Genomic DNA, 13,962 nt, shown 5'->3' on the forward strand with positions numbered 1-13,962 from the left:
ACACACTCTTCCCAGCATTCCCTGACTCTCTTCACATTCACCTTCCTATCACAAATTAGTGTCACTGCCCCACACAATCTAAGTGGGAAATGGCAGCCCACTCCAGCATTCCTGCCTGGAGAATCCCATGGATGGAGGAGCCGGGAGGGCTACAGTGCACAGGGTCGCAAAGCGTCAGACATGACTGAGCAGCTAACACAGTCACTCCTCTCTCCTTCCCTCCTCCTCTCACGCATACCCTCTCTCTCTGTCTCTCTCAGGCACATACACAGTCACACTGACCAGTTCTCCCCAAGATACTGGGCCTCCCAGCTGCCCCAAAGCCACACACAGCTCGGGTGGTTCTGGGAAGGGGCTGGCTGCCAGGACTCCGCCCCAGGGCTGAGGCAGGAATTTTTGGTCTCTGTCTGGGTCCAACCTGGAATCGTGCCTTCTCCTTTTTAATGCTCCAGCCCCATATCTAAAACTACTCACCACACATGCTCCTACTGGCATACAGACCCGAGCCCCCACGGACAGTCACCTTCATGCATTAATCAAACTAAAATGAACGTTTGTGTGTTGTGCTAAATAGAAATCCTCCTTTAGTTACAGGATTAGCCACTTCCCCCATTTCATGTATTGCATCGCTGCTGTTTCCTACCTCGTCTACTAGGTGTCACTTTTTAGACATCCCTGGGTCTGTTTCTTGGCTCTTTTCTAAAACTTTTCTAGAACTTTTCTAATACTTCTCTCTAAAACTCTTTTCTAAAACTGCTCTCCTGCCTTCCTTCTTGCTCACCAGTTCCCTTTGTGCTGGGAATGCAGCTTAAGCCCCCGCAAGCTTGCTTGGGACAGTGAAGTCGTCATAAAGAATTACCTCAAGCGCTGTGGCTTGAAACAACCAAAATTTATTCTTTCAAGGTTGTGAGGGTTAGAAGTCTGAAATCAAGATGTCGGTAGGGCCCTCTCTGAAGGCTCTAAGGGAGGCTCCATCTTGTCTCTTCCTGACTACTGGTGGTTGCATGGAGAAGGAAATGGCAACCCACCCCAGTATTCTTGCCTGGAGAATCCATGGACAGAGGAGCCTGGTGGGCTGCAGTCCATGGGGCCGCAAAGAGGCGGACACGACCGAGGTACCGTGCACAGCTCTGTGGTTCCCGGAACCCCTTGGCGTTGCGGAGCTCCTGTCTATTTCTGTCTTTCCATGACACTCTTCTCGTGGGTGTTGTCTTCCTGTATCCATCTCTTCTATCCATGTCCACATTTCTCTCTCCTGGTAAAGGCACCAGTCACTGGATTAGAGGCCACCCTAATCCACCCTGGCCTCACCTTGGTTGGATTACATCTGCACACACCCTATTTCCAGGTGAGGTCTCCTTGAGCCCCTAAAATAAAGAATTTTCAATAAACATTCATGTGATTCTCATTGGGCAAAAAAGGTACAATGTATAATTGAATTCTTTGCATCACTGAATATATTCCTTACAGGAGAAAACTTCAAGTTTTGTCTAGACATTACTGAAAACTGAAAGGTTAAACTTTTTTCTGATGCTGTCTTCTTCTCATCCTGGTATGAATGTATGAGCTCAAACATCCTTTTGGTTTGAGCATTGTTTTAGGTGTTTCTGAAGTCAGCAGTGTTCTCTGTTAACGAGTTCAGTGTAGTCACCCTTTCTAAGTGGGAAATATTAATGCAAGAGTTAATTCTCTTCAGTTTTGCTGTGCATGAGCTACTTTAGAGCACCTGATAAGGGTCCATCTAGGTGGTGGATAGTCCTTTAAATAATATCTTTTCCAGTTTGCATAATTTCCTGGTTGCAAGTCATGGAACATCTAATCTTCATCCGTAAATTATTAAGATTTAGAATCAAGCTTAGAATGTCTTTTTAATAACTCAGTAAAGGGCTTCCCTGGTGGCTCCTTGGTAATGAATCTGCCTGCTAATGCAGGAGACATGAGTTCAGTCCCTGTCCCGGAAGATCCCACATGCTGCAAATCAACTAAGCTCATGGACCACGAGTACTGAGGCTGTGCTCGGGAGCCTGGGAGTCGCAACTACTGAGCCTGTGTGCCCAACTCCTGAAGCCCGCAGTCTGGAGCCTGCGCTCTGCTACCAGAAAATCCACCACAGTGAGCTGCTCTTGCACCGTAACTAGAGAGCAGCAACTAGAGAAAGCCCACACACAGCAATGAGGACCCAGCACAGCCAAAAATAAATACATCTTAAAAAAATAATTCAGTTAAACTTCACATAATGTAACACAACAAACAGGAGTACCACACCATATATATTCTTTTGTGTCCAGCACTTGCCTCTCAAATCCTTTTTATGAGGCTTCTATGGTTTTATTGCGGTAATTTATTTTTTATTTATTGGGTTACATTGTTCCATTTATGCCTAGATCACACTTTATCCTTTCTTCTGTCCTGGATACATTTTTACACATTAACATGTCACTATGTTAATACATGTATTAATCTACATGATAATTTAACTGGTAGACTCATACTTTTGTGTACATCTAAGCAGTTAGCACTTGATTATGGTTTCTGTGTATGTATTAGTCTGCTAGGTCTCTAAAGAAAAGCTATTGTTCTATACTCAGAACATGAAACATGACACCAAAATGTGGGTTTTAGAAAGTCTGCTCCAGGAACCAGGACTCCGACCAAACGTATACTTCCTACTGTATCACAATACAGACTGTAACCACACACCACCGACTAAGTGGTTTCAACAAGATTCTGGAGGTGAGGATTTTATCACATGGATTAAGAAGAACACATTCAGCCCATAAAAGCATGTGGTAACTTAACTATCCATGAAAGAGAGTGTGAACACATAAATTATGTCTCATTAAATCATAATTTATCCATAATGTATTATCTTATTAAGAGAATTTTTAAAATGCCACCCACTGCCCCCTGCCCCAATTCCACCCCACATGAAGGGAAGTCTGATGGAAAGAATAGAACTCGAAGTCTTAACTGATTGTGAGCAAATATTTGACTTTTGCAAATCCTCAAAATGACCAAGTCAATACATGTTAAGGGCCCATCAACAGTCGTGGAACGTGAAGGAATTCTTAAGCATGAGCTTCTTTAGCTTCTTGTTACACCTCACTCTGAGTAGAAGGTAGTATATTCGATCAACAGCCAGACTGTCATCAAGGGTTAGTTTTTGGCACCCAGAGTTGGTTTAACATTGTACCTTCTCATAGTCCAGGGAGAAACATCCAGATGATGGAATAGCTGTTAGAACATTGGGGGAAATGTTGAACTAGATGATGCTATCATCAGAGAAGAAAAGGTTTTTTTCATCAAAGGGCTGGGAAAGCCTGAGTAAGGTCTCAGGACAACACCCCACCCCACCACGTCTACATCTTGTACCCGGTGCCTCCACAGGAGAAGACACTTGTCTTCACTCCCACTCCCACTGCACTGTCCTGCTGCCCACACCAGCCTCTTCTACCCCAACAACAGAGTGGTTCCCAACCCTACAGGGAAGTGTGGGGGCCCAAGACAAAGACAGAACATCATCTAGGTAAAGATGGGTCCAATGGACAGGGCCTTGGTGAGACCCGAGGTTCACCTCTCCCAAGTCCTGACAAGAACAAACCTGCCTAGGAGCCAGAGGCCAGCTGGCTCCTCACCTGCTGTGGTCCCTGATTTCTTCATAAGATTCATGATGATGAAGCAATTAGAACTAACTGGGTGATGATCAATAGGATGATGCAAGTGACCAATTGGATGGATGCAGACTGGCTGATATCTGGGGCCATTATTAGTGGTTCTAAAGTGAAAAAGCAAAAGCCTTGTCAAATCTAAGAATACACCTTCCTCAGCACCTGCTGTCCTTAGAAAGCACACGTTCCCCATATAGTTACTGACTTATGAGAAGTCACTGTTCAGTTCCAGGTGTGGAAAGATGAATGGGCTTGTGCTCTGTCTTCGTGGAGCTAATATTTCTCCTGAGTTGTGTTAGTCGTTCAGTCATGTCCGAAACTTCGCGAGCTCATGGACTATAGACCACCAGGCTCCTCTGTCTATGGGATTCTCCAGGCAAGAATACTGGAGTGGGTTGCCACTTCCTACTCCAGGGGATCTTCCCAACCTAGGAATCGAACCCGGGTCTCCTGCCTTGCAGGCAGATTCTTTACTCTGAGTCACTGGGACAGCAAATGTCCATCTGATTACCTTTCAGGTGGACATGTTTATTGTGAGGAGTCCTTTTTGAGGAGGACACATTGGGAATATTTAATTCTGTCTGGGAAGGGATAAGGGCTTCATTAAGTGACATTAGAGTTGGTTAAAGTATCAGTAGGACAGAGGGGAGAGAAGCCCTGGAAACATAATGCATATATAGATTTGGGGACCATCGAGCAGTGCCAGGGGACAGGGTCATTAATGAGGAAGGGGGCTCCTGTGCTGAGGGAGGTGGGCTGGGAAAGGAGGATGCTGGCAAGTTCTGTGCTATGCTCATCACTGACTCTCCAGACAGGAAGTCCACCAAGAGATCAGTAACTCTCTCCATCCATCATATTTTCAGTTGCACAAACATATGTGCTCATATCCACACATGAAGGCACTAGACCTTTGAAGAGAGCTACCACCTCCCCCACCTCCCCCACACCCCACTCAGTTACCTGTGGGCTCTGGGAGCACCATGTTCTCCCAGTGTTCCAGGAATTCCCTAAGCCAATAACTGCAGTCTCCCATTGAGATCTTCCTGAAGTACTCTGCCAGTTCCTGGTTGTTCTCCCACGCCTCCTTGATCACTGTGGCTCCAGGATTGATGACTGTCCAGGTTATGCTCATGGTGTCAAGGAGGAGGGCTGTCCGTCCATTGATGCTGAAGAGCAAGGATGCACCAGAGCATTGCTCGGCTTCACGCTGACAACACAGCCTGACCTGCAGGGAGGGAGGACCTGCGCCCCCCACACAGTGAATCTTTCTGGGCTGACCACAGTCCATCCTCCCCAGTCACTCAAGTGTGTCTGCACATCTAGAGGTCCGTAATCTTCTGACCGTGACCTCCCCCTCTTACCCATCAGGTCCAGCGGGTCTCTAAGGCTGGACCGTGTTAAGTCTTTTCACAGGAAGGGCCTCCCTGCATGCACTCTGCCCCCACCCCTCTCTTGCTGTCTCCAGCTCCCCACCCCCTCCCATATTACCCTTCATCTCCTTTTTGTCCAGTTTGATGACAGGCAGGATCTGAGCTCTCTTCCTGCTTCTCCCAGCGTTTGGTTCAATTCCATCCATGCTTTGGTGTCGTTTACCTCCTCCCCCAGGAAACCCAAAGGTCTGACCTTGTTGCTGTCACTGTCATAGTGGAGTAAAGGCTTTGTGTCCATGGAGGCCTGGACTTGACACCAGGGCTGTCCCGGTCTGGACTGTTTTATGACAGTGAGATCAAGGCACAGAAAGTGGGCATCTGTGAGAGAAAACCACAGCCATGTCTGGGAGATTCCCCTCCAGGGCCTGGTTGCAGAGGGAGGGGTCTCTATCCCAGACCCCCTCCTCTGCTGCATCCCCTCAGTCCTGCCTCACCTTTAACTGTCTGAGCTTTAGTTAAACACTTTGATGCCACAGTGGAATTTTTCCGTCCATATACTATTAGCAGGAAGATTTCTCTGATATATGGTGGCTCAAGCAGTAAAGAATCTGCCTGCAATGCAGGAGACCCGGGTTCGATCCCTGGAGATGGAAATGGGGACCCACTCCAGTATTCTTACCTGGAGAATGGACAGAGGAACCTGGCAGACTACAGTCCGGCGTAGGGTGGCAAAGAATCAGACACACCTACGTGACTAAGCAGGCACACGCCAGCTTGGGAGGTAGCAAAAACAGAAGACAGTGTCTGCTTTCTAGAGACTTAAAATCTATCTGAACAGACAAGACTTTCAACAGAATGGGAAGAAAGATGCCATAGGACACATGCCACATTCACGATGGGTCCCTAGGCATCAGGAAAGTTTTACTGGAGTAGGAGGTGGGACTTGCCAGGAGAGGGAAAGCTGCTCCAGGAGAACAGGCCCAGGCACCCTGCCTTGGGCGGGATCCTGGAAAGCAGGATGTCACCTCCTGGGCAGCCAGTCCAGCTAAACCACACTCTCACCATCTTAAAAGCAGGTGGACAGGCGCCAACCAGGGTGGAGCCCCTTCCCTCCCCTTTTCTCTCGTCCCCCACTCCCCCAGCAGAGCCCCAGATCCAGAACACTCACTGCCCAGAGTCTTCCTGACTTCGGTCAGCAGCAGTATCAGCAGAAGATGACCTGTGGTGTGAGCCAATGACTTTCCTCCCTGCAGTTTTAGGAGCATGACCGGAAAACGTAGCCTGGGGTGTGTCTATACCTCTGCCTCCTGGCACCGCCCAAAGTCTTCAGCCCTAGACTGAGGAAGCCCTGCTGAAAAACGAGAAAGATAACACTTATGCCCAGGAAGTATTTCTCAAGTTTCAAAGGTATTTACTCATTAAAAAAAAAAAAAGTCATGACATTACAAAGGCAAACTCAGTTTGAATAGCTATCCTCCAGCCAAAAAAACCCTTTTCTGGTGTGAGCAAGAAAAGCCCACGTTTTGTTGGCTCTCCTGCTCACTCCACGAGCCACTTCCTCCTCTGATCTTTTTTGAACTCACTTCCTTCTCACTCCTGCTCCACCGCCGCTGCCGTCTCCTGCTCAGTTATCCCTTCTTTTCTCCTACATCCATTTTCCATCCTAACCTTTCTCTGTGATGATTACGATTCACTCCATGTTAGTCACTCAGTCGTGTCCGACTCTGCGACCCCCTGGACTGTAGAGCCCGCCAGGCTCCTCTGTCCATGGGATTCTCCAGGCAAGAATACTGGAGTGGCTTGTCATTCCCTTCTGTTAATCAAACCAGCAGCGGCCGATCCGCCCTAGGTCTGTCATATCGGAGGAGGGTGTACAAGAGTCCAATCGTCCTGTTGGAGCCGAGCTCCAGAAGAGCCGTGAATTTATTACCGTTTGCTCATCGGCAAGTTGCAAAGTCCTCCTAGGGCCCCGGAGGAGCAAGCTCACCGCCAAACATGGACGGATTTTCCCGAGTCAAGCAGCAACGGTCCCCTCCCGCCTTTCCAGCCCCTCCCCTGCGCTAGGCGTCTCCCGCAGGATGTCAGCCGCGCAGGTGGCTCAACCCCGCGGTCTGCCGGGTGTTGGCTTCGGGGTGGCGGGAGAAGACAGAACATTTGAGGGGCCCGCCCTGGGTTCGTACTTACCGCCCACTCCTCCTCCGCACCGGCTCCTGCGATCGGCCGGGCGCGGTCCTCGCCTGCCTGGTCCAGCCAAGCTCGCTCTCGCGCAGGTTGAAACCGTACAGTTCGCAACCACAGAGAAGTTCCGAATCTCTCCTCGGGGTTTTCTGTTTGAATGGCTCTTTCGAATCTCGGCCAGACGCCCCGCGGCCCCGCCTCGGGGGCTCTCGGCCGGCGGCGTTCGGAGCGGCTTCGCTGGAGTGGGGATCCGCGGGCGGGCGCGGAAGAGGGGCCCCGGCGGAGGTGCCGCGCTCGCGGGCCGGCGCCCCAGGAGGCCCGCCCGGCCGGTGAGTGAGTCTCTGTAAGGAAGTGCCCGGGGTGCGGGGTGATGAGGAGGCTCTTTCCGGTAAGCCGGGGTGACTTCGGACCCGGGACCTGGGACGGGGGCCGGCCGAGGAGTCACGGGCGACTTCTCGGTCCTGCGGGGGCCGAGTTTCCCGGCGCTCGGGCCCCGCCACTCTCTTCTCTGCCATCCTCTCCTGCGTGTCCGAAAGCGATTCTTCCCTGGCTTGTCATGGCGCCTGGTGGCCTGGACACTTTCCTGCCCTTTCACACCATGTCCGCCCTGGCAGGTTCACTTCTCTGAGCCCTGGATCCCCTCCTCTACCACCTGCCTCGGAAGTTCTGGATTTTCTCTTTCATGCCATGTGGGCCAGGCCTTTCTCCAGGCTTCCAAGACCCATCCTAGTGGGAGATCAGCAGCGTCTCCCCAGCCTTGCTAAATCCTGTGACCCCTGATTGTGAACTCTCCCTTCTCCAACTTGGGGTTCTGTGTCACCCGCCACCTCTTTGCCCCTCTCCCTGTGATCCTGCTTCCTCAGGAGCATCCCCACAGGCCCCCCCATCTCTCACAGGACACGGGGTTAGACTCTGACAGTCCTCTGTCATCTAGACTTTTCCTGCATAGCAGCCTGGCATGTCTCTGCAAAGGTTATGATGCTGGGCCCTGACCTGGTGGACACGGGGACACACCCCGGATGAGTGACCTTTGCCAGGCGGGCCTCCTCCTTCTCCACGAGAAGGGGGGCACTGGTGTGTGGTGTGTGTGTGGGGTGGTCATTGCTCTGTCAGCCCAGCCCTGCACTGTACTCTGCTCTCATAACTGGGGGAAGGGCCTGCGGGTCTTTTTTCCCAACCTCACCCTCACTGTGTTTTGCCTTCACAGATGCTCATTCTCTTTCCTATAATTTCACCATCGATCCTCGGCCCAGACATGGACAGCCATGGTGTGAGGTTCAAGGCGAAGTGGATCAAAAGGTCTTTCTCTCCTGTGACTGTGGTACAGCTGAGATCAAGTACCTGAGTCCATTGGGAGAGGAAGTGAAAAGTATGAACACCTGGGAAACACAGACGGGCACACTCAGAGACACTGGGGACTTGCTCAAGGGGCAAGTGTCTGACGTTACACCAGAGAGATTCACAGACAAGGGTGAGTGAGGAAGTCCAAATGCAGGAGGAGCAGACTGGGGGCTCAACTGCATCCACTGTTTTTGGATAAAAAAATTAAAAAGTTGGATATTGTCCTTCACTAGTAGCCCAGTGGAAAGAACAGCTGTTGCTGGAGAGACCAGGGCCAGATTAGCTGAGCCCAGGGGAGGTGGACCCAGTTGGGGCAAAGAATCTGTCAAGCCCAGAGGCTGAGCTCTTTCTTTTCTCGGTGGGGTCAGGACCTCTGACCCTGCAGGCCAGGATGATGTGCTGGAGTGAAGACAACAGACACGCCAGTGCATCCTGGCAGTTTGGCTTCAGTGGAAAACTGTGGCTCCTCTTTGATTCGGAGAATGGACACTGGACAGTAGTTCATCCTGGAGGGACACAGATGAAAGAGAAGTGGGAGAAGGACAGAGCCCTGACCGACTTCTTCAAGAAGGTCTCCATGGGAGACTGTCGGGCCTGGTATCAGGCTTTCTTGGTGCGCTGGGAGAGAATGTTGAAGAGCACGGGTAGGTGAGAAGAGTAGGAGAAAGTGGTAGTTCTCTCATGGTGACATGGATTCACCCCTCTGTGTGTGTGTGTGTGTGTGTGTGTGTGTGAAAATGATCCGTCAGAGGTGAGTTGCTCCTGAAAGAACAATGACCCCCGGATGCTCTGTCATCCTCTTTCCTCTTTTACCTGCTGACGTCTCTCCTCACAGCACAGGCCTTTGTACGATTGAACATGGATTCTTACTGATCCTAAACATGATAGCATCTCTTTGATTCCAATCTCCTTCTTATTCTTCCCTCTTTCCAGAACCTCCTTTTAAATGTCACCAATCCTCCTTCTGGAAATCTGTCACCACCACCTCTGCTGTCAGCTCCTGAGGACTCCATCCTCACATCACCGTCTCTGATGTCCCAGCAGGACTGAGTGACTCTGTTGGAAATCTTGCTCTCCCATCAGCTGTCAGAGCCCCTGAGGACAGGGCTCCTCCCTTCCCCCATCTCGTCTGAGGACCTGTCACAAGGGCCTCCACGTGTAGATGGAGGGGTAGGGGTACCTGGGTCAGGGGGGTGAGGAGGCATCTGCCGAGTTTAGTGTGTGGACAAGGGATTCACCCTCACTCTCCTTGCAGCATCACCGACCACAGGCCCCCCTACAGTCCAGTCCATGGCCGCAGCCATCAAGCACATCACCTGGATCGTCCCCGTGGTCCTCACCAGTTTCATCATAACTGTCTTCCTGGGCTGAGTCCTTTCCAGGATCAGGTACTGAGGGCAGAATCCACAGGGAAGGCAGGGGCACAGGGCCTAGTGTGAGGAGGGGGAAGGTGAATCCCAGCCGACCCCTGTCCTCACTGAACCTCCTCATCCTGGAAATGAGCAGGTGGATAAGACCCCATGTTACCTGAGAGCAGAACTTAGACTAGCTCAGCCCTGAGTTGTGAGAGGTCCTCACTATCAGGTGACACTGTGAAAAGGGAGGGGTCCGCACTAGGCTGAGGGCCTATTGATGCTGAAAGGGTTCAGCCACGTCCCCTGACTGAACACAGACCGCGGGCTGGCAGGGCCCAGGGTGGGTGGTGTGAGAACAGCAGGCGCTCAGGGCGAGGGCAGGACTCCATGGGCTGAGAGCAGCATGGGGGCTCCTCGTGACGTGTCAGCGGGGAGAGGACCCACCCAGGGCCAAGATGAGAGGGGCCGGGCTCTCATCCCAAGAGGAAGTGCTGAGAAGGCCTTTGCAGACCCAACTCCAAAGGCCTGTCCTCACAGGAAGTGGCTTGGGCCAGGCAGGCAAGGCAGGAGCCCCCAGCAGAGACTGTGGGGAGGGGCGAGGCCAGGCCTGAGCTCCTGGGGCAGCAGCAGTTCTGACTCAGCCTGTGGCCTGCCCGTCACCAGCCTCCTGGGGACCCAGAGCCTCCATCACTGAGTGGCCCTGCCTTGAGCAGAGGTGCCTGGGGATGGTGGGCCTGAGCTGGGGTGGAGGCGCCCAGTTGGGCGGGACCAGGAAGAGATGGGGGCAGGGACCCTGGTCCTGAGAGCTGTGTGTGCTGCTGGCTCAGAGGCTGGAGGGGAGGGAAGGAAGGAGGTTTGCCTGCAGCCCCCCAAGGCTGTCAGGAAGCACAGCCCCTCCTCTGGGGACCTGCTCCCTGGCCCTTTTAGGCCCCCCTCGGGGAGGATCCGGACCTGAGTGAAGGGGGCAGGTTGATTCCTCACTGGCTCCAGTCCTGAGCCTGAGCAGGGGGTGTCAGGGCCTGGGGTGACTCTGTGATACAGGAAGGAAGGAGGAGGGGACAAGAGGCTGCTGGGCCTGGGGTGGGGGTGGGGGTGGGGGACATAGGAGCCCCTCAGAGATGATGGGGCTGGAGGGGGGCGGGGAGGGGCAGCCCCAGGAAAGTGACAGGATTCCTCAACCCCCTGAACCAAGGCCTCTTTCTTTTCTGCAGGAGATGGTGCTCCCAGGAAGCCCACAGGTGCTCTGTCTGCCTTTCTTCTGCTCTTCACTTTAGATCCAGGAGATCACACCCCATGGATCCTGAGTTGGTTTTCCGGTTCCGATGACACAGTAAATGCATCATCTCATGGGTTTTATCATGTTTGACAAAATCCTACTCAGCATCTTTAAAAAAAACCAGAAACTATTTCACCACTTTCTCTTGGTGCTAAGCGATGGAATTTCTACACTGAAATAATCAGGTACTTGAAGAAATCTCCACAAACAGGACATTTTTCATCATAGTCTAGTTTATGGATAATTAGACTCTGCCTCGTGACCTCATTCTTGCAAATGATATTGCAAGAAAAATACCATTTGCTATTATAGGACTCAGGGATTCTTTCTGTGTCTGGAGAAACCACCTCAGTCTATTTCAATAGAACAAAGTTTTATTTATGACTGTCTCCCTTAATAATTTATTATGCTGTAAGTGACAGTGTTAGTCGCTCAGTCCTCCGACACTCTGCGACCCCGTGGACTGTAGCCTGCCAGGCTCCTCTGTCCATGGGATACTCCAGGCAAGAACACTGAAGTGGGATGCTGTTTCCTTCTCCAGGACCTCTCCAACTCAGGGATTGAACCCGCGTCTCCTGTGTCTCCTGCATTGACAGGCAGATTCCTTACCATCTGAGCCACTGGGGAAGCCCATTTATTATGCTACTGCTATTTAAATAAAAATCTCTGTACTCCAGAAAACTTGAAGTATTTAAGTTTCTCTCTCACGAGAGAAGTCATGATGGTTCACCATTTCTCCACCTTATGGGATTAAATGTACCTGGTGCTTCTGAGAAAACACGGTCTGAGCAGATGCGTGCGCCCTGTGTTCATGGCAGCGCTGTTCCCAGCAGCCAGGCCTGGAAGCCACCTCGTGTCCACTGACAGATGAGTGGATAGAGAAGATGTGGACATATATCCAGTGCAGTGTTACTCAGCGTCAAAAAGAATGAAATAACGCCATATGTAGCAACATGGATGGACCTGGAGACTATCATATTGAGCGACATACGTCAGACAGAGGAGCTGAAACACCTTTTTCATCACTTATATGTGGAATCCAAAAAGTCGTGACACAAGTGCTCTTACTTACAAAACAGAAAGGGACTCACAGATTTAGAGAATGAATTTGTGATTGCCAGGGGGAAAGGATGGGGGGTGGGATAGTTAGGGAGTCTGGGATCACCATGTAGACACTGATTTATTTAAAATGGATAACCAGCAAGGACCTCCTGTGTAGCACATAGAACTCTGCTCAATGTTATGTGGCAGCCTGGGTGGGGATGGGAGGGGAGTCAGGGAAGAATAGATACATGTATGGGAGTGAAAGTAAAAGAAAGTTAGTTGCACAGTCATGTCTGACTCTTTGGGATCCCGTGGACTGTAAGCTGCCAGCTCCTCTGTCCATGGATTCTCCAGGCAAGGGAGTACTGGGGTGGGTTGCCAATTTCTTCTCCAGGGGATCTTCCCAACCTGGGGTTCGAACCCAGGTCTCTTGCATTGCAAGCAAATTCTTTACCAACTGAGTCACCAGGGAAGATAGAGAAATGTATGTGTGTGTGAAATCCCTAGCCTGGCTTCTTTGTGCTGCTCATTCAGGACACCTGCACTCCTCTCTGGGTGTATATTTCCACTTTGCTTCCTTCTTAAACAAACTGTTTCTCTGTATGTCTCCAGTAATTACTTTGGAAGCTGTTTTTACAGTTTTTACCTCCTTGAAACATGCCTGCTGTCACAGATGGTAAGAGCGAAGGGAACTTTGCATCTCGCCCTTGGTGTTCAGTGTCTAGAATTCTTTGTTTTACACCGAGCTACCCAGGTTCAATTCCTGAGTAGGAAACTAAGGTCCCTCTTTAGCACAGCCCACTGCTGTCTCTCTGAGATCAATATTAAGGAGATACACACCTTATGTTAAGGTGTAAATATGCACCTTAAATTTACAGGTAGAGGGGCTTCACAAGTTTGTCATGGGAGATTTTGCCTCCGCCAAGAGTTTAAAAAAAGAACAAGTCCTCTCAAAGTTAACCTGGTTCCTTCCCTCTCTAGGCCCTTTAATGGCTATTGTTGTTCTTTCCTTTCTAGTCCTTGTTTATTTAACCTTTTGATTGACTTTGTGCCTGTAGGATCTACCAGTTTGAAACAACACTCATGGTGGCTCAAGGAATATAGCCCGTCCCAGTGGAGGGTGGCCCAGGTCCATGTAGGTCCTTGTGAGGCACTTCTGCACCTTGAGGGGAGGCTCAGTTCAGTGGTCCCTGTCCAGCAGGGAGAAGTTTGGATAGAAGAAAGCTTCGGCCCCTTAACCCTTCAGAATAAGGGTGTAGAACCCCTCAGTGGGTAATGAGACAGGCTGGAACAGTTTGTTGCAGTGAGTGTAGCTGGACAAAAGTCACATCAAACATCAAAATATAAAGAAATTATAAGGGGCTAAAGATAATTGCTTGCATGTGCAGTTGGGGCAAATAATCAGCAACAAGACAGAAAAAGACCAAAAAACTAAGGCGAATTCAGAGCAGCCAGGAGCAAAAGCAGGTACTGGTCATGGTCCCTGCACACAGCACCACCAAGGGGGAACAAACCACCCAGGTCACCGCCCTGGTCTGAACCCAGGACCCGCCCCCACCCTCCTCTCATATGTGGGACCGCATCCCCCACGCTCTGGAGCCAGCAAGGGAACATGTTACTTCTTTTTGCTTCCTCATGAGTCCCAGTGAAGCTTCACCACCGCCCCCCTGCCCCGAATCTGTGTCTGGCCTTTTATCAACTTCTATTGATTGAGTCCAAGAACTATGGTC

At 50.9% G+C, this 13,962-nt stretch overlaps 2 protein-coding genes and 1 non-coding gene across 3 annotated transcripts; 1 reads left to right on the forward strand and 2 right to left on the reverse strand.

The window, feature by feature from the left end:
* Positions 1-912: 912 nt before the first annotated feature.
* LOC136162891 (retinoic acid early transcript 1E-like) lies at positions 913-7,033 on the reverse strand. Its single transcript, XM_065927316.1, has 6 exons — positions 6,969-7,033; positions 6,207-6,389; positions 5,162-5,416; positions 4,629-4,910; positions 3,636-3,775; positions 913-1,255 (listed from the first exon to the last, which is right to left on the reverse strand). Exons 2-5 carry the CDS (start codon positions 6,301-6,303, stop codon positions 3,666-3,668), a joined length of 744 nt encoding a protein of 247 aa, XP_065783388.1. The 5' UTR covers positions 6,304-6,389; positions 6,969-7,033; the 3' UTR covers positions 913-1,255; positions 3,636-3,665.
* Positions 7,034-7,116: 83 nt separating this feature from the next.
* Positions 7,117-9,928, forward strand: LOC136162892 (UL16-binding protein 3-like). Its single transcript, XM_065927317.1, has 4 exons — positions 7,117-7,559; positions 8,281-8,687; positions 8,926-9,201; positions 9,813-9,928. The coding sequence occupies exons 1-4, from the start codon at positions 7,117-7,119 to the stop codon at positions 9,926-9,928; spliced, it is 1,242 nt and encodes a 413-aa protein (XP_065783389.1).
* Positions 9,929-12,632: 2,704 nt separating this feature from the next.
* On the reverse strand, positions 12,633-12,704 carry TRNAC-GCA (transfer RNA cysteine (anticodon GCA)). The gene has a single exon. It is a non-coding gene; the product is annotated as a tRNA-Cys (tRNA).
* Positions 12,705-13,962: the final 1,258 nt, after the last annotated feature.

Source organism: Muntiacus reevesi, chromosome 3 (assembly GCF_963930625.1).
Source record: "Muntiacus reevesi chromosome 3, mMunRee1.1, whole genome shotgun sequence".
In the NCBI taxonomy this organism is placed as follows: domain Eukaryota; kingdom Metazoa; phylum Chordata; class Mammalia; order Artiodactyla; family Cervidae; genus Muntiacus; species Muntiacus reevesi.